The sequence below is a fragment of the Lissotriton vulgaris genome, chromosome 5, assembly GCF_964263255.1.
Source record: "Lissotriton vulgaris chromosome 5, aLisVul1.2, whole genome shotgun sequence".
NCBI lineage: Eukaryota > Metazoa > Chordata > Amphibia > Caudata > Salamandridae > Lissotriton > Lissotriton vulgaris.
The window spans coordinates 982,864,010-982,890,970 of record NC_141693.1 but is presented as its reverse complement, the minus strand read 5'-3'; the positions used below and the strand labels follow the sequence as shown (position 1 = coordinate 982,890,970).

Genomic DNA, 26,961 nt, shown 5'->3' with positions numbered 1-26,961 from the left:
GTTATTTTTCTTGTATGGTAGGATTTTGAGGCGAGGTGCTCCTTTAGAGCGGAAGTTCCTTTGTTGAATGCTTTTGTTAATTTTATTCCTGTGGAAGAGTGGTTCCATTTCATGTATTGCTTTGTGGGTGATACAAAGCAGCTTGAACATGGATCTTCTGGCAACCAGTAACCAATGCAGGGCTTTCAAGGCAGGGGAGATGTGGTCTCGCGGTTTGATATGCAAAAGTAGTCTGGCAGCCGAGTTCTGAATCCGTTGTAATCTTTTCATGGTTGTTAAAGGTGATCCGTGGTAGAGCCTATTGGTGTAATAGAGTTTGGAAAGAACAAGGGAGATGGTAGCTTGGACCTTGTGTGGAAATCCCAAATGAGGGAAAATTTGTCGCAGTGTTTTTATAGTGACAAAGCTTGATCTTGCTGTTTATCCACTTGGGCATTCATCGGCAGCTTGGAGTCCATGGTCATTCCGAAGTTTCTTACTTCCTCTGATACTTTAAGCAGTGATCCCAGTTCATTAGGCCATGCGGCAAGTGGGTTGTAATGTTTCCAATTGCCACATGTCAGTATTTCAGTTTTTGAAGCATTCAATTTGAGATGACTCCAAGTCATCCACTAATCCACGGCCCTGAGACAGCTGAAAATTGGTGATTTTCAAATGTCTTTGGGGCATTCCAGTTGAAGGAGTATTTGCGTGCCATCTGCATAGTTATAGCATGTGAGGTGAAATTTATTGATCAGTTCAGGTAATGACTTCATGTAGATGTTGAAAAGCTTGGGCGAGATGATAGAACCTTGAGGGACCCCTGCTTTTGTGGAGTACGGTTTATACGAGAAAGGTGGGGAATGGATGACATTAGTTCTGTTTTGAAGGTAGGACGTGATCCAGTCCAGAGCAGTTCCCTCTATGCCGGCTTCATAGAGTCTTTGTTTTAGAGTGTCATTGTCAACCGTGTCAAAGCCAGTTGAGAGGTCCAAGAGGAGCCTCCATCTACTGCACGGCTGAGAATGGCCTGGGAAATAAATTCAGGGCATGCTAGGATTAGCTGAGGGACTGGATCAGTGTCAGACGACACTGGAGGCGCAGGACCCTTTGAGTGTCACCCTCCCAATCTCTCATTTGAGATCATGTGGTGGAATGGAATTGATCCCAGATTGACATTCCTGTGTTTGTGGTATGTTTTCGACTTACCTGAAGACTTTGAATGAGAATGGGACTTTTGCTCTGGCCCGACCTCGTGATCAGGAGTGGTTCCATGACTTGGAGTGGGCCTACAGCTTCAAACACCACCTCTTCTCTTCAGGGAGATACAGCCAGGCTACCCACTCCCTGCTAACTTTCAGGTGCATGATGTTACACTTTTCCCATGACTTCTGGAAGTTCCTGGAGCCCATGCACCCAAGGCAAAGGTTGTTCAGGTCTGTGAGACATTTGCTTTCTGAACTCATGGCATCATTAGAAACCTGTCATTTTTAGCTGAAACATCATCCATTGGCTTTAAATTATTTTGAGAGTCATCAGAAAACAGAGCAGGTCTACGTTGAATGGTATTGAAAGAGAAGAACTGACATCAGAACACTATTTGCGGCTCAGTCCCCTCGCTTCTGGGGCCTGCAAGATTGCCACTGTACCACCTGCAGGAGTCAATGCTGGGATAACTTTCTGGATCTAGTCTGATGACTTGGATATTCTGACGGTGGGGAATCTGTGGTTACAAGAATTGGTCAGAAGGTAAAACTTAAAAATCTCTCAATCGTGACTTGGAACTTTTTAGCCTGTAACATCAGAAATTTTACCCATGCTTGACACTTTCAGGTGAAATTTAAATACACATCTCTTCCACAAATACCAGATGTAATGAGTTCTCTTCAATCCTTTCTTTACAATTTCGATATTAATGTTTTACTAGTTAGTTTACTCAATGTTTTCCAGTTTTGCTGTGACATATATTTTTTTAAATGGCACACAAAGACATCCAAGTGGTGTTTCAGGTGCTCTTTATAAGAGACTTCATCTTTAAAAAAGTTAAGAGTAACAAGACCAGAGCATATAAAAACCAACCTCTTTCTTCAAGACTAGAGTAACAACAATACGTTCACATCACCCAAAACACAACCTCCATGACACAAACGCCAAAATAATTTGTGATTTGCAGTAATTTTAAACACTTAAAGGACCCCTGTCTCTTAAACAGGCTATTTTAGAAGCTGCTGCAAGTCAGAAGCAGGAAATGTGCTTCACATCTCCTTTTACAGACCCATTGCAGCAAACACCTGTTAAATCGAAGTATAGAGGGCAGTAAACTCAGAAAGTGGGTGTGGTGCATGTCAGAATTATTGATATCAATCAATTATTATATAGAGTCAGGGGTGTGGAATTCTGATAGCCCGCCTTCTAGAACATATTTTTTGGGGCCTAGGACAACAAGGTTTCATGTTTATTTTGTCTTGGGGACAAGAATGCCCAACTTCCTGCAGCACAAACCCTTTGCCTGCCAGTTTACAGTACCACTTGATGGATCAGGAAAAGCCATTGTTTGCAGTTAAGGTAATATTTGTGTCCATAAGTGAATGCTGTTCAAACTTTATTTATAGTTCATTAATGCAAAGCCTTTATTTTTAGGGTGTGTGTTCTAATGAAATGGTGTAAGCTTAGACTGAACTGCTGACAGCAGCCCCAGAATGAAAATATCTACACACGTTTGAAAAGTTTAACAATATGAGGCTAAGTATAATGCTCACAGAATGCGCTCAGATTAGATGCAAATATTTGCACACGTTTGAAAGAAAGATTGATGAGTCCTTGCTTTCAAATAAAATGTACACAAAAAACACAACGAGGAAAACATGTTTCACTAAACTATAATTAATGTTGAAGTACCATTTCTTTGGAACATCATCTAGCAAAATGTGTTGATCCGTGCTAGTATTCGCAAAATAAATCATTATGGAGAATCCGTGCTACCAGTTTATTATGGGAAACATGAAAATAAACAATCCTTGGCAAAGCCAATATGTCTGACATTGGTAGTAAGCCTTTTGTTTTTGTTAAAGCTGTTGTGGGAGATTTAGGTACCACCCACACAAATAAGACAGCGCATAAGGGTGTACTGTGAAGTTTGCATTTTCTTTACCATGGACTCAGCATACCTAACTAGATTTCTGATCTAGTGGGCTGCAAATGCTCGGAGGGTCAAAGCGGTTTTGTTATAACTAAAGCATCTGTTAGCTAGACTAAAACATGTTCATGTCCAGGGTCTCCCAGGATAACAACAGTGTGTTAAAGTAAGTTAACCAATATACGTTTTATCTTTGATTGTGTAGGATTGTGGCAATGATGAACAAATGCAAATTCAGCCCTACGGAAGATGTTGATCACTTGATTTAAAATGTTTTTTGTAGGCTTCTGTTGAAGGCAGTGTGCAGTCTAATGATTCCTGTGGCAATCTTAGCTTGGAAGAAGTGGTAAAACTAGTCACTATATTCGAGTCCCGTTTATCGTTCCTCCTCCTTCAGTTCATTAAACTGCTGGCAGCAAATAAGAAGAAATCTAGGTAAGTCATTTTAAAAAGTATGTCAACATAGCTGTGAACATTCTTGATAATCTACATAGTTCTTTACTCCTGTAAATATTGTTAGTTTTATGATTTCACCGCCTCACTCCTTTACAGTGCACATTTCCTGTGATCATCATGACTAAATCGTGCAGTCCATACAATGAATTATCTACCAAAGCTCTGAAGTAAACGAAAGGTAGAGCGATTATGGCCACCCATTGGTCATATAGGTGTGGATGCTCTCTGCCAGCTCTTTCGAAAAAGTGCTAGTTCCACCACTCTAACTGGTGGTGTTCCTCTCAGCAGCCGCAATTCCAGAAAAGGACCAGGACACCATCAGAACCCTCTTCAGAGGATAAGACGAATAACTATAGTAAGTGGGCAAATTCTAAATCTTCTGTAAGCCTCTAAGAAGCACTGATCTGGCTTGGAGTGGTGTCACACTTTGGTTCTGAAGGCGAATCTGCAGTCTTCAGCCTGGGACAGAATTGTGCGATAACTGGAAAACCTGCAGGTAGACGAAAAGACAATCTGTTCTGGTAGATTTCACACAGACGCTGCTGCAGTTATTTAGTTACAGCCTTCAGTGTCAGAAGCCTTGGTTGTAAGTGTTTCTTTGTTGAACTGTGCCACTATAGTTGCGCCTCTTATATCCTGCTTCCAGCCTACTAAGGTGACTACTCCACCAATTGGCATCAAGCACTTAATTGAGTGTAATAGCGCTTCATGCTCCAGTGTGGTTTTGTCAACTCTGCCCACTGTTCTGTTTCTGCATTCATTGTGCCTACTTACAGTGCTGCAGGTGCCAAATCTGTGAGGATCCTGGGTTTTCTTTGGGACCAATGTATCTCATTGAGTGAGAGACGTCGGATCTCAATTCTTTCTTCAGGCGAAAGATGCAGGGAAATCTACTTGTTTTAGTCATCCTTTTAAGGCTAAGTGTGGTGGCGATTAGTAAGACTTTTGCCTCTTCTAAATACATAAACCAATTGTTCCTCAATCATTACACAATTGATTGTGTAAAGAGCGTTGCCATAGGGTTGCCCTGTACTGGCATGAATCTCTCCATCTCAGAGGTTGGTTCATTTAGTTCCATTGTGAATAAGAGCAGTGAATCTTAAACACCTCAGGTGTCTTATATTCAGTGCAAATGTGTGCACTCTTTGGAGCTTGAGTTCTAAATATGGGACCCTTTCTTACCTTTTAGCAAGGTATTGTCTTGAACCATATACGCCCTTTGGGAAAAGATACCACATCTAACTGCAGTTTGCAAGTGGTCAGCAGGGACGATCGAATGGCTATGGGAAGATCCGGCGTTGCCATAGATGTATGCCTCTTATGAGCTCATACTACGTCAAGGCTCAAGCACAGTTTCAAGACCCAGTTCTTTTCTCATCATTCCTCCTGATTGGGATTCCAGGTTGCTTGACATACTGGTGGGAATGTTTTTGCCTGTAGTAGCACATACTGTGTACATCTAGTACCAAAATGCACCATGTACCAAGTGCATGAACCTGGGATATGTGTCGGCGGGCACACTAAAGTCCTTACTAACAGATATACATTTGGCCTTTCTTTCTACGGTTTCTGATTATTAAAAGGCTTCTAAACATATTTTACAGGCTAAATTCTCACACAAATATTTGGATATACTGCACCACCACCGACACTACATGAAGAGTAATAATTATACGCCCAACTCACTTGAAATCCCTACTGTAATGTATACCCAAAGTTACACTGTAAATGTACTCATGTTTTATCCAAAGATTAACTTGGATCAATATAATTATTAACATGTTACGTTCAAACTTCTCCAGGCACAGCATCAGCGCTCAAGTAGAGGCACAAACCTGTTCTCCCTTCTAGCATTACCTTTACCGTTGAACAAAAACACATCTGCTTCAGTGACAGGACGAGCTCCTAAAGATGAGCTGGTAGCCACGGTGAAAATCACATAGACAATCCTAACATAGCAGTATTCCTTTTGGGAAGGGGAAAGGCTGAGGTTTAGTATTAGAATACCATACCACAGTGAAGAAGACCAGGGTTTGGCCTAGAGCTGCAGAACCCGACTACAAACATTCAAAGGGTATCGATGGTGCAGGACCGGCCAGAAGCTATTGAAGAAGATGGGGAAAAACAGACCTTATCTACTAGGTGTAGAAATGCTGCCTGGTCGCTCCTTTTAAAGAACCTCTGCACCTTACAACATAATACGTTGGTTGCCACAGGCTAATTTTCAGGCTTCATTCAGTGACTTAAACCCTTCCTCTCATAATGGTCTTCCCAATTCATCTTCAGTACAACAACTGTTTGCATTGCTTTCTCTCCAGTCAGATGTAGGCTCCTGAAGGATGTGGTACTCAAACATTCTGTGTCTGGTGGCTCAGTGGACTAAAGCAGCCACTGCAGGGGCCTGTGTTCAACCTCATGGTCACAGATTCTAATCCCAGTGGGTCCACTCAGCCTTTCATCCATCTGCGGTCGATAAAATGAGTACCATTGAGTTGGGTAACAATAAGCATCTGTTATTCAGCGCCAGGATACCTACGGGTAATCGGCCACTTTACAAATACACCTGTTATGTTATGTTATCCTGTAAGATCCGATAAAAAAATCTCCATGGTTCACTTGTGCAATGGGTTACTGCTTCTCCTAGTGATGCTAATGACAACACGCTTTATTTTAAAGGCAGTAAGGACATGGTTGCAGATAACGGGGCCCACCAAATTATCTAGGCTCAGATCTTCTTTCTTACCCAGGAGGACATTTGAAAACTTTTAAAATAGGGCTTGAGTTCAGCACGCTCTGCATCAGCCCTGACGAGACGTTGCCTGTGATTACCAGATTGAAATGCTTGCGTTACAAACCTATCCCTCTCCCAAGCACTCAAAAAATGATATATCAATCATAGAAGATTTTTGTGCCTTTTTGATTTCTCTCCAAACAATGTAAGGCATGCTGGTGTGGTAATGGCTGTTTAATTGGCAAGTCCTGTTGGTCTGGCTTTAACGTGACAATGCATACAAACACAGAGAAGCAGTAATGGATTTCCAATTGGTGGTACGTTAAAGGCAGACGTGGCAAAGGTTACAGGAACGTTCTAGTTAGATTGGTTTGTCAGTGACCCTTTGATCGAAAAACAACCGCAGAAATTCGCAGTTCTGGTTAGCCGAGCTAACTACCTTGCACCCCCGCAATGCACTGCTTATGACCTCACTCATGGCAATTTCTGTGACATTTATGACATCACTGATATCTCAAATTACATCATTGATGACTTCACTGAGGGCTTCATCAAAGCTTCTTTTGTACACATTGCTCTTTAACCCGTTCCATGCTCAGCCGACATGAGCACTTCCTCCCTGGTGATGCACCGTTGACCGACGCAGTACCGCCTACTCTTCAGACCGCCCGCACCACGGCAGAATGTCCGCCGAGGTAAATGGGTTAAACGAGTATACCTTAGAGCTATGAAAGTAAGTGCAAAATAGCTCAGACTAATATGAAGTATCTGCTATCATACATACAACTCCCCATAGGTAAAGAAAGCTTGTTTTGTTTACAACATTGACCCTATACCATAAACTTTATGGGTAGCCGAGTTCATGTTGACTGTGATCCAGATATGAAAGGTTAACCTATCCTGCACACGTTGTTCAATCTGTGTACAAATGTTCAAGGAAAACCACGTTCTACCAGATAGTCCAGCCCTGTTGCATAACTAATGCTCTACTACAGACACTCTTTACCTGTATCAAACCCCTGACAGTTACTAAACCTACATTGAGAAATGAAGTGGATATGTGTAGAAAAGTGGGTACTGTTAATAGTGTTTACTCTATGGAAAGAGTTTACTCTGTACCACACTGTAGACAGTGAAACTCTCATGAGAAATACAGCACCGAGTATTACAAAGTACCTACTAAGAACTGTGTACACTCTATGCAAAACTTGTGAGCACCTGGTGCATACAGACTTCTATGTTAAGTAGAAACTGTCATTCTGAGACGATTATCTAATTACTCAAGGCTGCTACAATATTTAGTATGTCGTATGTAGAATCTTTGCCCTGCTGGAAACATGTTCTGCAGTACCAAAAAAAATTGTGTGGAACATAATGAGCATAAGTCAACTGCCACCTGCACACAGAGTTACTCTTCAATACAAAGATTTATAACATGTTCAATACCTCTACCAACCTATGGTGCATTAGAAGCACATGCAGTTTGTAAACACTTATACCAATTAGATGGATACAGGCTGTACAAAATTAGGGATGAAAGTAACATAGTAGAAACCTGCCACTATGTAACCTATAAAACAAACTAATACAATCATTCGATGATATCATCTGCCATGTACGAGAAGCCCACTAATGGCTGTATTGAACTGTATTAATTTTGAGTTGGCAAAGTGAGTTTTATGATGCACTCTGGTGTTAAAGAGACTACGGATCCCAGAATGCTAATGTGTGATCATGTGACCCCGTAACTGAGGGTAATTAAAGGAACTGGTGATGTTATCCTAAATCTCTACCATTTATTTTTTGCCGCTCAGGCTGTGAACAAAGACGAAATGAATGTCTAAAACGCGTAAGGCAAAGCAATTGATCTTGTGCAGAGGAGGGACTGTGTTGCAGCCTGATGTTACTGGAGTAAGCAGATGGAGAGTGCTTCCTAAAGCTTTGAGCACCTGTGAAACGTGATAAATTACTCGCCAGCTCTGCTGGGGGGATTGCACCACCGCAATGAGCAAAAGCGGTCCGATCGGCTCTTCACGGAAGGAGCCTTATGCCGGTCCATCTGTGGGGAGTTTATTGATGTGCAACAAAGTCTGCCATGTACGAGAAGCCCACTAATGGCTGTATTGAACTGTACTAATTTTGAGTTGGCAAAGTGAGTTTTATGATGCACTCTGGTGTTATAGAGACTACGGATCCCAGAATGCTAATGTGTGATCATGTGACCCCGTAACTGAGGGTAATTAAAGGAACTGGTGATGTTATCCTAAATCTCTACCATTTATTTTTTGCCGCTCAGCCTGTGAACAAGGACGAAATTAATGTCTTAAACGCGTAAGGCAAAGCAATTGATCTTGTGCAGAGGAGGGACTGTGTTGCAGCCTGATGTTACTGGAGTAAGCAGATGAAGAGTGCTTCACTTACCTGCCACGCCGCACAGCAGAAGGAGAAGCCGCCACCGCCGAGAGTCATCTTGCCACAGAGACCCGCGCCGCTGCTCCGGGAACCACAACACCGGGCAGGCCTCGCGGCGGCGCGTTGTGTGACGCGCACAGATAGCGCGAAGGCCCCATAAAGCAGGGCAAACACCGGCAGAGCGGGGGAGACCGCTGAACACTTACCTGCCACGCCGCACAGCAGAAGGAGAAGCCGCCACCGCCGAGAGTCATCTTGCCACAGAGACCCGCGCCGCCGCTCCGGGAACCACAACACCCGGCAGGCCTCGCGGCGGCGCGTTGTGTGACGCGCACAGATAGCGCGAAGGCCCCATAAAGCAGGGCAAACACCCGCGTCGCGGGACGCGAGCGGGACGCCCGGGGCTAAGCCCGGGCAAAGGGCGGGCCCTCTACGGCCCTCATCAGCAGGAGGAGGCAGGGGCAGGGCCAGAAACGCTGCAGGAAATATATCTGCGAACCATCCCTCAAGTAAGTCTTGCTTTCTCAAGACTCTATTAACTGTTCTTTTTGTTTTCACAACAATAATATTGCTTAAACTCCCAACTATGCCTAAAAAACTTGATGAAGTCCCGCTAAACACTATTGACAACTACCTTGTTCAGACTGTCAAGAAGATAAATATGCAAAGGAGGGAGTCATTGGGGTTGAGCCAATCCCCTGATTTGCGATGTTTGTCCCCATCTACATCTGTATCTATCTTGAATGATGACACCCAGCTGCAAGAAGCTCATAGTGTGGTCACTATTACTGATACTACTTCCCAAGGAATACCTGGCACACCGGATAACGTAGCCCCGGCCCCTGAGGGACCAAATGCTGAGGCTGAGGGTGACACAGACATTGATACTGAATTTGATCAAGATAAACAGATTTGTGTCTCTGCGGACGAGCAGTCTCCTATAGGGCACGCCGCCAGGCCTAAACGACTATGCACTAAGTATCCTCCAAAGCGGGGTGGGTTACGCTCAGGGACAAGACGGAAGAGGGCTACTACCCCAAAATCTAAACAAGCGAATAGTGTTGAGGATCAACCAAATTACTCTTTTGAGGAGGCTTTTTTTGAAAAAATTGCAGATCTCCTCGAGCTAAAAATCAACACTATTATCAAACCTCTAATATCCAAAATTGATAAACTGCAAGCAGAGGTTAAGAAGTTGGGTGGTCTTCATAATTTGGTTGCAGGTGGTGTTGAAAATATAACTACGATAGTCACACATCTGAGCAATAACACTGGGGGAAATGTTGTTGGAGGCGACGTGGGTGATGGAGATGGAAATCAACTGCCTGGGGAGAACTCATCACCACATCCACCAACTTTGACTGCTATTAATGAGGGTCCCATATTAGTTAATATTCCAACAGACCCAACTCCTTCGGTCATTATTCCCCCAGCACAAGCACAAGCTCATCCAACGGATCCCCTGCAATTCATAGTCGAAGCCACACCCGTGGTTTTAGTCCTCGCAAATGTCCCCCCGCTGGAAGGGGGTACAGTGGAAAGCCCCACTTCTCTTTGCAGCAAAGCCCTACATTGGCTAACTAGTAACATGCGGCTAGCACCAGGGGGAAAGCATCACCTGGCAAGTGTAATTAAGTCAGCAACCAGGGTTCCCTGGCTGGGAAATCGGCCGCAAAAAGTTTAAAGGGGACTGTGTGGCAGTGAGCTTCTCAAATCAAGATGTTCTTCCGAATATTCTTGCAAACATTTTCCCTCCCCAACGAAGACGAGGTACTGTGGTTCCCCTAACTTTAAAATTCTTTTATGGGGAACAGCAGAACGTTACTTACCCAAGGACTCCTGCCCTAGGGTGGGACAACAACTGGGACTTTAACTTCAGATGGGGGCAAGATTCAAGGCACAATGCAGCAGCTCATCGCCACCAACCATTACTGCTTAACCCAGTTACACAGCCACTTGAACTGTTTAACCGTTATGCGCCGTTATCTTTCATGGATCAAAATGATTGACTTTTGCCAAGACAAGATAGTGATGTAGAAGGACCCCAGCCTGTTCCTGGTCCGTCAGTTCAGTATTCTGCAGGTGCTAGGGTCTGTAGAATCATGAGCTGGAATATTGCTGGCCTTAGAGCCAAATTTAATGACAAGAACTGGCTGGACATAATTAGATCCTATGATATTCTTGCCTTTCAAGAAACATGGGAAACGTCAGACGGTTTGGCCTTGGATGGCTTTTCTTATTTTAATGTACCTGCAGACCCCAGCAAAGCAGGAAGAGCAAGCGGGGGTTTGGCTATATACATTTCACTAGATGTCCAAGGAAAACCTAGACATATTAAGTCCAAATCCAAAAACTGCTTAGCGGTTGAACTAACTTCATCAAATTCCCATCCCATTTTATTTGTTAATTTTTATAACTCTCCTGTCAGTCAAACTCCAATCGAGCATTTGGTAACCCTAGAGGAATTCCTGTCCACCCACAGTGAGAACAGTGCCCACGGGTATGAGGTGATCCTTATGGGAGACTTTAATATTCACCCGTGCCATGTGGATTGCCACAGGGAACTTGAGGAATTCTCCTCCTATTCCTCCCCAACGCATTTCGAACATACACCACGCGGTGAGGCTTTGGAATTGCTCTTAGCTACCTTCAACCTTTATGAATCATGTAGTCGTCCTACTGGTCCGAGGTTGCCGACATATGTGGGCAATGACTCAGGCACAATTATAGATTATATCTTTTTATCTCTTAGTATTCTGCCTGAAGTAATCAATTATAAGGTAGAAACTACAGTTTTTAGCGACCACAATCCTGTGATTTTAGAGATTATAGCTCAGGGAGTCTTGGGAAAAAGGAAGATCGACGCTTTATGCGCGACAGAACTTGTTCTGAGAGATCAGAATCGGAGGCTGAAATGGGATCAAGTTACCCCAATCACCTTCTTACAGGAAACTTTGGCTAAAGTTGAGGGGGAGGTCGCCATCTGTCTAGATAATAAGAACTCTAGCGCCACTATGGTTGAGGCCTTTAATGTTATTTGCCACCAGGTCAATCTAGATCTGACTGTAAAGGCAAAGCCCAAAAAGCTCAAGGGCCCCAGATGGTTTGACACAAACTGCTCCAAGGCCCACTCAATCCTCCTCAAGGCTCTAAAAAATAAACCTAGAGACAGAGAGCTGATAGCTTGATTGTATTGTTTCCTTAATAACGCTATCAGGACGAGGAAATCTGAGATTAAAAACGAGGCCTGGAGTGATTTATTATTGCCTGAAACACAGAAAGATAGTGCTAAATTTTGGGCAGTTATAAATCGCCCATACTTCGCGGGATTAGATAATCAGAGAGCTGACTGTATTATTCCAGATGAACAGTGGGTGACACATTTTAGCAACATTTATAGTTGTACTCACACTACTCTAGAATGTGAAATACCTCCCACACAACCGATAACTCCCATCTCTCCTTTTAGCCAAGATGAGGTGAAAAAAGCAATTAACGATACACTCTGTAAAAAGGCACCGGGGCCCGATGGGGTTCCCGCAGATTTCTTTAAGAGTGCTCCCGAACTAAGTTCAAAGATTCTTACTAACATTTTTAACGCTACAAGGGAGTTTATTTTTCCTTCTAGCTGGGCCAGGTCGACCATAGTACCAATTTTTAAAAAAGGACAGATCCGGCCTGTTACAGGCCAATTTCTCTCATCGACTCAAGTGTTAAAATCTTGGGAAGAGTCCTCTTAGGAAGACTGACCCTGATTTTAGAAAGTAAGGGTGCCCTATCTAACGCACAATATGGCTTAAGAGCCAAAAGAGGAACCTTAGATCAGTGCCTAAATCTAGAATTAATCTTAAATAAATATGTAACCGCCAAGGGGGGCTCTCTGTACATGGCCTTTATGGACCTCTCATCAGCTTTTGACCTGGTCAACAGGGCAAAGTCGTGGAGGATCCTTTTGGCTATGGGCCTTGACCCCCCTTTGGTTGGATACCTAGCTGAGCTACATAAGGACCTCGTGACCTCGGTCGGAGTAACTAGGGAAGGAAGATGCACTTGTCACTTTAAGTCAGAGAGGGGGGTTAGGCAAGGGTGTATACTTGCCCCCCTCCTCTTTACCCTTTACATTAATGAATTGGAGGCAGTCATGGCAACATCCCACATTGACATTCCGCGTGCAGGCGAGACAAAGATACCTGTCCTCCTGTACGCGGACGATGCTGTTCTCCTGGCACGCTTCGGAGCAGCGTTAAACAAACTCCTCCTATCTTTTGGAGATTTTATGTCCTCGCTGGACATGAAAATCAATACAGAGAAATCTCATATAATGATTGCTGGAGCCGCAGGCAGGAAAAGAAAGTCGAAAACATTTTACTGTGCTGGTAAGGAGGTCAGGAGAGTCCCTTCCTTTCCATACTTAGGAGTGACCTTTGACGAAAAGGGCACCTGGGGTCCTCAGCATTTAGTCAAAAGCAGCGCTGTTGCTAGAGCGGCAGCAGGGCTGCTAGGCTTTGCTAAAAAACTAGGCGCCCGTCCCATGGAGAGCATCATCAAAGTCTATAAAGCAAAATGCTTGTCCGTTGCCCAGTATGGCTCTGTTATTTGGGGATATACTAGTTCCGATAAAATACAGAAAGTAGAAAATAAATTCCTGAGATCTCTGCTTTCTGTCCCCCAATCGACTTCGACCTTTGCACTGCACACAGAGCTAGGATTGGGCTATATATCTGACATTTTAAAACTAGCCCCAGTGATTGGTTGGATGAAAACTTGGCTTAACCATGAGCTTACTTTAAATCATACTATTTTAAAAGATTGTTTAGCCCTGGATAGAGCCCTTAACATCCCGTGGGTAAGACACGTACAAACGCAGCTAATTTTAGCTGGACGTCCGGAACTCTTTTCATCTCCAGATGTGATAACTCACGAAGACCTTAAATCATTTAAAAATATCCTGATGAATCTATATGCCCTGGAGAGGGAAGTTACAGAGATAAAAAAACCCATGGTAAGGAAACACTGTATGTTGTCATCTGTTCCAGGAATGGAACCATACCTTTTCCTGGTAACTAATTCTTATCATCGTTTCCTTTTAACGAGATTTCGTTTTGATTTGATTCACTTTATCCTGGGCAATTTTAGAACCTGGAATAGACCCGATGATGCTGAACCATGCGATTGTGACCACTTTTCCACACAGGACACGATTCACTTTATCATGTTTTGCGGACATTATATTGAGATTAGAAAAAGATACCTGCTTCCAATCTTACGTAATCAAGGCTTTATCCAGGTAAAACCAGCCCTGTTGTTCTTGCAACTCCTCCCTAACGTAAAAGTAGCTTTTTCTGTTGCTAGTTTCTTAGTCGCAGGAGCACGTTTAAATAAGCACCGTACAAGATATAGGCACCCTATCTCTGAATAATGATTTTCCTCTTTATCTCATTTATTCGAATGTGTTGTGCTTTAATAAGCCCCTTTTTTATCTTTTTATCATTTTTAATATCTTTGTACGACTTATTGTGATTTTAGTGCTTTTAAAATAATGATTGTTTGTTTTAACTTTGTAACAATTTGTGCTCTGATGAAATGCTGTTATGTAATTATGCTCGTTCTTTTATGATTTTTAATAATCGAATAAAGATAATTGACTGACTGACTGACTAATGTAGTGCAAAGCCATACACTGCAGCTACAAAGGGTGGCAGGACCATGTCAACACTGCCCCATTGTAGCCAAAGAGGAATAGATACAGACAAATAAAGAAAAGCACAAATTCCTCACAGTCAAAACAAGCGTATGACAGTATTTATACATAGAAGTAAGATTATAAAGACAGAGCATTACCTAACCAAGTACTGTAGTCATAGCAAACACGACCTTCCCTCACATAAATACATGGCCAAATGGATACAGCAAACCAGGAGTTTAAAGCACACGTGACCTTTCAAAGCAAACATGCTACAAAGAGACACCAAGCAACACGCTAAATCTCTCCACCAGCTCAACACTGTGAACACTTGAGAAAGAGATATCTAATTAATCCAACACAGCACGGAAATAAGACAGAATGGCTTATCCCATCCTTACATATTGCACTAGCAACTAGAACTAAACAGGCAAACAGAACAAAAGCCAGTGTCGTTGTTAGAGTGGCGTTGTGAGTCTCGTCTACATGCAGATGGACACGCTTTCATTTAGCAGCCAAATATAAAATAACTCTTACTGCCCCCGGAATTCCGCCGCGGCCGCACCGGAAGTCAGGCAAGGTCGCCTGTGACGGGGGCGGAGCCGCATCCGAACCGGAAGAGGAGGCAGGCGGAGGAAATGCGTGGAGCGGCCCGGGGCTCCTGCGAGCGTGGAGAGCCCCGGGGCCGACAACAGGACGTTGCACACGTGTTGCGGGGCTCCCTTGACCAAGAGGGAGTCCCGGGAAAGGAGCTACCAAGAGCCGCAGCGTCAACTCTCCCTGCCGGTGCGGAGAGCGGAGTCCCCCAGATTGCCACAGTAAGTTAAAGGGGAGAGGGGGGGGCCGGTGCACGTGTGTGTGTGTGTGTGTGTGTGTGTGTGTGTGTGTGTGTGTGTGTGTGTGTGTGTGTGTGTGTGTGTGTGTGTGTGTGTGTGTGTGTGTGTGTATGAGTGGGGGGGGTTCTGTATGTATGTGCGCGCGTGAGCGCTTCTGTTTCTATGTATGCGCATGCGTGTGTTGTGTGGGAGCCTCGCGCAGCGCTCGTACTTATGCGCGTGCCAGTTTAGATTTGCATGCGCGCGGCCAGGGGTGTCTCCTGGGAAGCACACTCGCTGACAAAAGATCTCGGCGGAGACGCGCTTCCGCGCGGCTAGCCGAGACCTAATAATCAGACAGCCAGCGCCTGATCTGGTCTCCTGTGATTGAAGTAATTTACTGCTGCCCAGTGCGCACTCGTGGAAAACTATGACAGTAGATTTGCAGGATCCACCCTTTGCCTTACGTAAGGCAATTGTTAACGAGGCTGTAAATCCACCTAGATTCTGTGGAAATGGGAATTTGCATATTTTACTTTTTCTCTTTTTTAACACCGTTGAATTTTTTTCCCTGCGTAGAAGTTCATTCTCAGCACTGCGATTAAATCTAAAATTCCAATTTGAAAGTTTGTGGATGTTCCACACCTTTTGCAAGGCTACCCACTTTTCTCCGTAACTTTACTTCCTACAAAAATCTACCCTAGAGGTAGGGGTTTTCTGGTATTTTACGCAACTGGGCTATAGTCCTTTTCAACCTGAGGAATTTAAAAACGTAATTGTATTTTTGCGCTTGTAGGTTCTTTCAGATACTCACAAATGTGCGGTATCGGCCTTGGCTAAGGGCTACAAAGTGATAAATAATAGATTGAATCGTCTGTCTGGGTTTATATTTTTAGCTGTTTAACTTTCTTGAGGTTTCCCCTAGGTGGCAGTACTAATACATGAAATCCACAGACTCGACAAGGAACCCATTTAAATAAATAATGTGTGAAGTAATTGGCTAACAGTAGACAGTTCATTCTTTCTCGGCACTGTCACCGTGCATCATAGGCGCAGAGGGTGATATTGTGCAATGTAGTCTAACCTGGAGATCTTTATTCTTTATTTGCGCTACCTTATCAAATGTTCTGATCGTTCATCTGCTATTTAATTTAGTAATATCTTGAAGGCTCTGCCTGCAGCGCATACATTCCATTTTAATTATGTTTTAGCGTTGTATTTTTTTCCACCAGCAAAATGGAAATCCAGCGGGCCGGTGTCATAACCTTCTGTCCCTCCCAGTGTGATTAAATACCAACACGAGTGTGATTTGTAGTCCTAAAATGTGTTAAAGGTGCCTCATTATCAATTCAATATGCTGGGGGTGAAACTGACATGCTGAAGTGTGAAGCTGCCTTTCCTTGCTAATTTTAGTGGTTCTTTGTCTCTTGACGAGGCCCTAAAAAGGTGTTTAATCTGATATTTTTGAGATTTTGAAGTATGTTGAACTAATATTTGGAATCCTTCTCAAGATGTTCAAATAAACATTTTTGCATCATAGTGTCTTGCAAGCACATGATATAGAAACTCAATATACGGATGTCTTCGCTCCTATAGATTCACATAGACAAGTACTGTTTCACATTCACACAAGGCGTCACCCGCTTCATGTATCCTGACACGCTCAGTTTATTTCTTTGTGGTGGGCTTCAGGTTAGTGGGAGGCAGGGACATCTGAAGGGTTTTGGGGCTCCTGGGCCAAACGTATTTTAGAGGGTCCTGTTCGGATCAGCTTTGCATTTATGATCCAATTTGAGCTCTTCCAAGCATTTTTTGGCCAGGTCACTGTGAATGCACAGGCACACTCGTCTAAATTCTAAATGCGTTTACACCTAATATTCAGAGATAGTGGTAGTGTGATTTCAATATTGTAACACAGCAGCAGCTCACTAATATGACTGCAAATAATCTATGTGACACCCTCCCATTTCGAACGTATGAGGTCCTGGTTTGATCTAAAAGAACCTTTTAATGGATGTTGCACGAAACATAAACACAACATTTCTCTACAAAATTTTTGCAATAAACTCATACACCACCCGCATTAAAATACATTAAGGAAAAGGTATTTAAAACAATCTGTTTGAGAATTATTCAATGCCAACAGGGTAAGTCCCTCTGTAGAACAGAGCTGGCTCTATCAGGGCCCGAACCCTCGTTGTCCATTCCTTAAAACATCTCTGGTTGGAAGTTCTTCAGAATCGCTTGCGTATGGTGGGCACCAGACTTTGGGTACAGCCGCTCTCCACTCCACTGGGAGCCTGAGATGTATAACTGAATCCCCAAAATCCCCCTTGCCTTGGCATTGCACAGAGGGCTTCTTACAAGGTACAAACCGATCTTTGCAGTAGGAAAACCTGTGTTAGCGGCCAGGTAACCCACCCTGTGGGAAGAAAGTGAACAATTTCCTGAAGCCTACATGGATCCTGTTAATGACTGCAGCATTTCAACCGATGTAGAAAAAAGCAATCTCTGAGCGTCAAAACATCGCAATGTGCCCTTCAGAACATAGCAAGCAGCTGGTGCCACAGACTCGACATCTGTTTCGTGAAAAGCTTCTGTTGTCACAGGCATATTCTGGGCACTGCAGGGACACTGTTTAAAGATCCTGTCATGACTATGCAGATTAAAAGCAAACAATAATAATGCAGTATTCTGCTGCTCATAGTGCAGCGCGTATGCGTCTGTCCGATTGATGTCCTCACAGATCTCATTTTATCGACCCCAGAGTGATCGGAGGATGACAGTTCCTTTCTTGATTTAACCCGTGACTGTTGTTTGGAAAGACTTAAATAAAAAAGAGTACTTACTTAGCAGTTGATATCACTGGATATGAGTCTAGGAGCTCCAGAAAGTTGGTGCAAAGATTTGTTTTCTGTCAGAATGTAGCATTTTCTGTTTCTTTGAGGAAGTTGATTTGAGAGTAGAATGGATATTTTCATAGTTTTAGCTCTGTATCTCGCGCATCTAAGAAGTTTCCTTGCATGAATATAGGCCTTTACCAATGGTGTGCACTGCCTGTGGTTATATTGCTCCTTATCCAATAGAACATTACCCCATGCCTTGGCTTTAAGAGGCTTGTGCCTGTTTATTGAGGAAAAACAACAAATGAGAGACGGAATGTGGCACAATGGCAGAACATTCACCCCCAGTCACAGATCTGGGTTTAAATCATCGTTATTTTGCTCACCAGATCACCCCAGTTCAGACATGGCCATATGCAAATCAGTCTTGACCCTGTGCCTCATGGGACCAGTCCAGCCCGAACTGCCAAGCCATGTCTTTTCTGGACCGGAATCCAGCATCCTAGGACCGGTTTCTGTCTATCAGCCGTCATCAGCCAGGATAGCTTGATTCCAGTGGCCTGGAGAGCACGGGACTCACGTCTGAGCATATCCGTCCCACTCGGGGTGACAAATGCAAAAACAGCAATTGATAGACGGAATGTGGCACAATGGCAGAACATTCACCCCCAGTCACAGATCTGGGTTTAATCCATCGTTATTTTGCTCACCAGACCGCCCCAGTTCAGACATGGCCATATGCAAATCAGTCTTGACCCTGTGTCTCATGGGAACAGTCCAGAGCGAACTGCCAAGCCATGTCTTTCCTGGACCGGAATCAAGCATCCTAGGACCGGTTTCTGGCTATATGGCCATGTCTGAACTGAGGTGGCAGAGTGGGCTAAAGAACGGTGATGGATTAAACCTAGATCTGTTGACTGGGTGTGAGTGTTTGATTGGTTCAGATGCTCCGTCCATCACCACCCCCTTTTGTACCGCCCTGTTTATTGTGGACCTGGAAGTGTTGGGCCTGATAGAAGTGTGTAAAAATGTAACTATTTCTATGTGCTGTATCCAAGCTTCAACAACTCTAGGGCCTCCAAATCCTAGAGGGTAGCATGCTGGTTTTGATCCATTACATGCTTGGGCCTTTTCTGGTTAGGCCAGATTGTCATGGGCAGGGCGTGGGCCTACTCCTACCCGATTTGTACTAGCTAGATTTAGTGATCAAAGGCTGGCTAGGCTATTGTTTTATACCCAGAAAGGAAATGGTTTTGTGAGGAAAAACATTTAAGAGTACAAAGTGATAAAGAGCGAGAAGGTCATACAAACATCCACAACCCCCTCACTCCCAGGCAGAGCAATATCATAATTACAGCACATTTCGGACACAGCAATACATCCTCTTATGTAAGGCGATAGAAAGGACAATTATGAGGAAAGTTCTTACATATAGTCCACCAATATGGGTCGAGAATGTGTACACACCAATTCCAGGGTATCTATTTGGGAGATACAAATTTCCTGGTGACGCGCAAGCACCGCCACAGGGCCATCAAGCTGTAGAAGAAGAAAAAGGGGTTGTTTCACATAGCATTCACAATAGGTCAGGGTGGGACACCAAATATGCCATAAGGGGGGCCCAAAACTCTATGGGGCGGGATGACTCGGGTAGCTCCTCCTCATATATCTGTAGCTGATCCCTACTGTAAATCAAGTTACAGTGGGTGTTGTCTTGGCTCCCCAGCACTGCGCAAACCCCTTTTTGCAAAGAGGGTAGAAACTGCAACAATGCACCTGTTACCTGGCTTAAGACGTTTGACGTAGCCGAGCAAGCATATCTCAGGAGTACAGCACACAGGCTCCAGCATAATATCAATGAGAATGGTCGCCAATGCAGTCCAAAACGCAAACACACCCGTACACATCCAGGCAGCATGGGGAAAATCCGCATCCGCTGTTTCACATTTCACACAGTTATCAGTCTCTCTCAGACCACACTTGTGTAACTGTAAGGGGGAGTAATATACCTGATGCAGGAATTTGAAATGAATAATTCTAAGATTGCAGTTGGCTTTAAGACGACCCGTGAGTTAGCAGCACGCCGTCCAGACCTCCGGTGCAATAGGGAAGCCCAACTCTGCTTGCCAACGTAAGCAAGAGGGATGCTCCTTCTGGTCCCGTTCGCGTAAAGAGGCATTATAGAGTTTTGTGGTGAGCCCCTTGCGACACTCTACGGTCAGCATCGCCTGCAACACCCGTAGAATAGTGGGCTCAGCAGGGTATTCTGGATATGCAGCGTGGACAGCTTGGCGAACCCGAACGTATGTAAAGTTGAACATAAAACTACGGTCTGTACCATTCTATGCTTCTTTTAGTGTTTTAAATTGTCCACCCTTGTATAAGTCACCCAATTGAGAGGTGCCCGCTGCGGCAAGCTCCTGTGGGGCGGGGGCCTCCCGTGCCGCAGAGATATCAGGATGGGAAGCTAGTGGCAGCATTGGGGCATATAAATAGGATAGCTGAGCCCGTGACGCAAGCATTCGTCATGCCCACGCCGTGCACCGTGTAGGGTTGATCTCGGTCTGTGGGCCTCCCAATCCCCCCAAGAGGACCACTGCCTGCAACGGGACAGAAAGAACAGTATCTGATTCAATAGCTACATGGGGCTGAAAACGCTGTGGGAAATGTCAATAGTGCGCAAATTGTGCTTGCGCGCATAGGTAGTAAAGGCGAAAAATCAGGAGCCTCAAAGCCACCTCGGTCGAAAGGCTGCACCAACAGATCCCACCTACATCTGGGCGTCTTGCCACCCCACACAAATGTTAAAAGCGTAGATTGGAGAATGCGGAACAGTGCTATGTTCACTTTTATAGGGATGTTGACAAAGAAATACAATCATTTAGGCATAAAGACAATTTTTACTACTGCAATCCTATCCGCCAAAGACAGGGGTAGGTGCGCCCATCTCGCAGCTTGTTTAGTAATGTATGTACCACAACAGATAATACCTGGGGGTCAAAAGAAAGAGGAAAGTTTGACAGTAAGAGCCACTACACCCAATGCACACAGGACAGTATCAGTAGGAAGTGATAGTTAGTAGATGGTCAAGTCGAGACTCATGAGTACAAGGAGAAAAATATATTGTTCCCATCAGAAGCCACACTGTACCGCCCTTGTTGTCATCATATGGGATCTCCTTACCCAGGAGACAAGACGGCCGGTAAGCCTTACCGTGACCGAAATGTAATAAGAGAGCAGAACAGCAGAGTATAGTGGTGGCTACTGAAAAAAGCAGTGTATGGTGTTTGGAGTGAGAAAGAGAAGGGTACTAAAATTAGGTGAATGGGTGGAAAAAGAAAGTTTATTAATATCCCCCAAACCCTAAGGTTAAAAGGCAGGTGTGGGTGCAGGTTTTAAAAAATAACCGCACTTATTAGTGGTCGACATGTTTCAGCATATCTAAGATTTTCTTAATGCATTCTTCAGGACCTATATATAATACACTACTGCTTTTAGAATAATAAATAAATTATGAAGATATCACCTGGACATCCAGGCGTGCTCAACCGAATACTGTCAGTGCAATGGTAGTAGATCCAACATGTAAAACAAACAAACAAACACACATGTAGAACACATAAAGTTATTCACATTGTTAATGTTTGTATTCATAGTGGCATTGCAATATGTTCAATCATACCTCATAATGTGGGTATGCACTCACCCTTATGTGTAGGTTGAGTAGCTTCACCCCACCTGGCTGCAGCGCAGGTAAAAGGAGCACCGCTCTGTGAGAAATCACATAATTTTTACAGAGCTGCTAGTGATATGACACTAACCAAATTCATAAAATAAATGAAAATAAATGAAAGTATACTTCGAGAGAAGAGGTTGTCAAAGCCTCTTATAACCAGGCTGGGCTGAACGCCGCGATCCGTCATGGCTCAGAAACGTTGACAACCGAATAGGGACGCTTAATGCATGAAAGGCGAGCCGTGTCAGTTATGTTGAAAAAGCTACGTGGCCTCCAACGGAGTGTAAACATAGAGGGCACACGAAATATGCTGCGTGCAATTAATGGCTTCGTATAAATGGTGGCAAGATAACTTCTAGTAGCTGGTAGTGCAGAATTTGGAAACGCGCACCGAAAACACGCTTCGTTTTCAAGATATGCTGCGTGCAATTCATGGCTTCGTATATATAGTGGCAAGATAACTTCTAGTATCTGGTAGTACAGAATTTGGAAACGCGCACCGAAACACGCTTCGTTATCAAGATAGTGCGCTTGTCTCTAGCGGCGTATGCGTGCAGAGTAAGACAGAGTTGGACAACACAAAAGCACGCGTAATGCGTGCACTCACCTGGCCGTCGGCGTCTCCAGGCAGTCTTCAGTACTGCTCGGGGGGGCGCCGGCTGCCGAATGAGATAGTGTTTTATGCTTGGCAAGCCAGCCGTGACGAAAACGGTCACGTGACGTCAGGAGTTATGGGAATTGTAGTTCTATCCCCAGTGCACCTAAATGAAGGAGATTTATTTTCCTGGCTGTACCGTGGTGTGTATATTGTACAAGTCCTTGGTCAAAAAGGCATAGTGGTCTGCTCAATTAGAGACGTGCAGATGAAAGTAAACAAATATTTATTCGTTGTTTTTATTATTAATATTAATATTCTATGTCAATGTGCCCATTAGAAGGAACAACATACGGAGAATTTTGATACACTATCCAATGGATAGGGGGCTTGATTGTGTGATGTATTACTCAAGTCATTAAACAGCATACCAAAGGCCCCAAATGTATAGTGTATGTTTACTAGTATGTGATGACTAGCCAGTAAATGTTAATATCATATCATATAGGTAGTTTAAAGGGACATAATGTTTCTGACACCTCAGAGGGACATCCAGGGTATGGGCTCATTGAGGCCTTCCTTGTCGCTGTTAAGGCGGTATACCCATTTCTGTTCTATCTTGAACAAGAACCGGCTTGTATCTGCACATAAGTCAGGAATGTGCGGCTGTTCCAGGACTGTCCAATAGAAATCTTCTGGACCGTGGCCCTTCTCCAAGAAATGTGCGGTCAGTCTGGTGGCTTGCTTCCTACTGATACTGTCCTGTGTGCATTGGGTGTAGTGGCTCTTACTGTCAAACTTTCCTCTTTCTTTTGACCCCCAGGTATTATCTGTTGTGGTATATTGAGTTTAGGGGCCTATACCTGGTTGGTCGGTAAACCTGCCCTTAGACCCTCCCCACTTGTTGTTGAACGTAGTAATGTATGTAACCTTGCGGCCCTTAATTCTCAGAAACGACTATATCAGGATCCCTATGTACCCAAACCCCAAGATACTTCACAGGGTCAGAAGTCCTGGACAGTGGGAAGTCCATCTCCACTTCTTTTGTGAGCGCAGTTAGAGGAAACACTACAGATTTGGACCAATTTATCCCTAGGCCTGAAAATCTCTCAAAGTGTACATACTCCCTGAGTAGCGCAGATAGGTGCACAGCGGGCTCGCGGACATACAGCAGCATGTCATCCGCGTGAAGGGAGACAATCAAAGGCCGCTGCCTGAACCGCAGAGCAGCTGCAGCGTGTTTTCGGCGCAGTTTACATGTGAGGGGCTCCAGGGCTAGAGAGAAGAGCATGGGTGACAGGGGGGCCCTTGCCGTGTGCCTCTTTTGATGTGGAACAATGATGACACCCACTGGTTAACCTGAACGCGGGCAACCGGACCACTGTACAGCACCCTGAGCCACTGTAAAAAAAAAAAAAGGGAGGAAAGCCCATCCTACTAATTACGGTAAACATGAAAGGCCACTGCAGAGAATCAAAGGCCTGTGCTGCATCAAGCAACACAGCCACTGCTTGAAAATCTGATTCAAAATAATGCAAAGTGGAGAAAAGAGTGCGTAAGTTGTGAGTTGTGGACCGTTCCGTGACACACCCAGACTGATCTGGCAACACCAGTAGGGGAACCAGGGGTTGTATCCTAATAGCAATCATTTTAGCTAAGATCTTCGCATCAATGTTAATAATCGAGAGAGGTCGATCAGGCCAACATTGATTTGAGGGCTTATCTGGTTTTAATAGTGTAACGAGTCGAGCTTCCCGGAGAGATGGCGGCAGTGTCCTTTTCTCATAGACTTCTGCATAAACTTCCAGCAACCGAGGAGCAAGGTCTGACGCATATGCTTTATAAATTTCACTGGGCAGCCCATCTGGCCCTGCAGCATTACAGGTTGGTAGGGACATTATGGCCTCCTTAACATCCTCCTCTTCGAACGGTTGTACGAGATACTTCCGATGAGCATTGGACAGCCATCCAAGTGCTACATCATCAAGGTATGCATCTATCTCCACAATCGATGGAGACTCTCTGGAGGCGTAGAGACTGGTATAGAACTGTAAGACTGTATCGCAGAGTTCCGCAGTCGAGTGGCGGGCTACCCCATTTTCATCAATGAGTTCAGTTATATTTTCCTGGCTTCGTGGTTCCGATAGCTTCTGCGCAAGATAATGGCCAGGGAGGCCACCCTCGTCATAAAACGGTGCTATTCTACGCCGGGAGCAGTGCAGCAGTTCTTGGTCAACTGTCTCATTATGATCTGTGATAAACTCCCTTATTGCAGCTAATTTTGCAGTGGAGGGGTCAGACTCGAATTCAAGTTCTAGTTGGGAGATATCAGATGCTAATTTTTGTGAATGTATGCCGTTACACGCATACCATTACAACAAAACTTTTACAACGCCAAATCCATTACAATGCATGCTATTACAACGCATGCCATTACAACGCAGGTGCTATTACAACGCATACCAATACAAAGTAAGTATTGGTAAGTATTTTTTTATTGAAATTAGTGTATGGTTTTAATTTAATAAAATATATTTAAATGTAATTAAATTAATTTAAAATAAAATTAAATCTAATTAATATAAAAGTGATAATTAAATTTAAATTAATAATAATTACATTTTATTTAATAGGGGGGTGTTATAGTAGGGTAAGTGTTGGATAGTGTAGGGGTTAAAAATACAAATTCTAACTCCAGGAGGGTGTAATAGTAGGGTAAGTGTTGGATAGTGTAGGGGTTAAAATTACTATTCTAACTCCCGGGGGGAGTAATAGTAGGGTAAGTGTTGGATAGTGTAGGGTTTTAATTTAAAAATATTAAAATTAATTTTTTTGCAATGTAAATAATTTTAAATATATTAAAGTAATGTATAGTTAAATTCAATTTTTTTTATTTATGAATGAATATTTTTTATTTTAAATTAAATTTTAAAAAAAGTATTATAAAAAATTAATATTAATTAAATCGTACATTAAATTTAATTACATTATTTTTATAACATTATTTTATTACTATAATAAATAAAATTAAATACTTTTTTAAATATTACTTACCCATAAAAATTATTGAAAAAAATGTATATTAATTAAATTAAATACTACATTTAATTAAATTATTTTTATAAAATAATCTAAATTACTATAATAAATAAAATTAAATACGTTATAAAATAATATTAATTAAATACTTACCCATACTTACGTTGTAATGGCATGCGTTGTAATAGCACCAAAAAGCACCTGCGTTGTAATAGCATGCGTTGAAATGGATTTTGCGTTGTAAAAATGTTGTTGTAATGGTAGTGCGTTGTTATGCCTGCGTTGTAATGGCTGTTCCCCAATTTTTGTATCCTGTGTCTGATGTCGTGCAAGACCCCGGATTGGGCCCCTATACAATATCCCCTTATGGTAACTTTAAATGCTTCCCATAGCACTCCTGCGCTGTCTACTGTCACTTCATTTTCCCTAAAATAATTTTTTATGGCCTCAGCTATAGTCTGCTTAAATACAGGATCCTTGAGCTCTGAAGATTGAAGCCTTCATGCAAAGGGCGGTGTCTGATATGCAGGGAGCTGCAGTGCGAGGTGGACAGGTGAGTGGTCAGACAGAGTGCAAGCCTCATGCGACACCGCAACTGTCCAAGTGCAAACCATCTCCGAGACTAGCCAAAAATGAATGCGGGACCAGGACATGTGCACCGAGGAAGCAAATGGGCTCTCCCGACCTGCGGGGTGACGTTTGCGCCAAACTTCGTGCAAATGGCCAGTGTCCAAAAGTCCCAGTAACATGTCCGCAGCGCGTTTGGGCCGTGTCTCGATGCTGCCAGTTCTATCCATGGTAACATCTAAGAATAAGTTAAAATCCCCCCACCCCATATGATTGAGGAAACAACGATATTCTTCGCCACACATCCGAGTAAAATGAAGGGTCATCCACATTCGGACCATAAACATTCACAATTAGTACACTCTCTCCACCTAAACGCCCATGTACTATCACAACGCGCCCGCAATCGTCTGCTTCAGATCTAAGCACAGTGAAGGATAAGAACACCTCTAGAGTAGGTAGAAAAGGAAGACGCAGCTCTCGCACTCGCCCAACGTGTGCCTACTTTGCTCGCTGATTCCACTGTTAAATGCGTTTCTTGCAAGAGGGCAATTTGCACTCCAATGCGGTCTAGATATGCAAACACCGATCTAATCTTCTTAGGCGTGTTTAGACCACGTACATTCCAGGTAAGGAACTTTATTGCATTATTCATTGTGTAGAGCCGGCTATAGGTGGACACATGAAAAATTTAACGGGTAGGTGACACCCAGAGTACAATTGCATACCCACATATTGGTTGTCCGAGCTATTATAATCATCATTCTGCCTTCCCCTGAACCAAATCCCCCAACCCCCCACCCACTTCAGCTGCCCCAATATGCCAAAGCCATCCCAATACCCTACCCTGAAGTCCCAACAACAGCAGTACAGATTTGGGGTACACCCATTTGCGGGGGGCACAGAGTGCTACTAGCCTTCCACAGGGTAGGAGGTGGCCAAGCAGGTTCAACAAGCGTCAAAGCAGAA

General features: G+C 43.7%; 1 protein-coding gene across 4 annotated transcripts in view; it reads left to right on the top strand.

The window, feature by feature from the left end:
• EDRF1 (erythroid differentiation regulatory factor 1) overlaps positions 1-26,961 on the top strand; it is a 346,290-nt gene that overhangs the window by 294,867 nt on the left and 24,462 nt on the right. For all 4 annotated transcript variants that reach the window (XM_086922577.1, XM_086922576.1, XM_086922575.1 and 1 more), the window contains one exon: positions 3,399-3,550. In XM_086922577.1, coding sequence (XP_086778703.1) covers positions 3,399-3,550 — 152 coding nt within the window. The remainder of the gene's footprint in view (positions 1-3,398; positions 3,551-26,961) is intronic.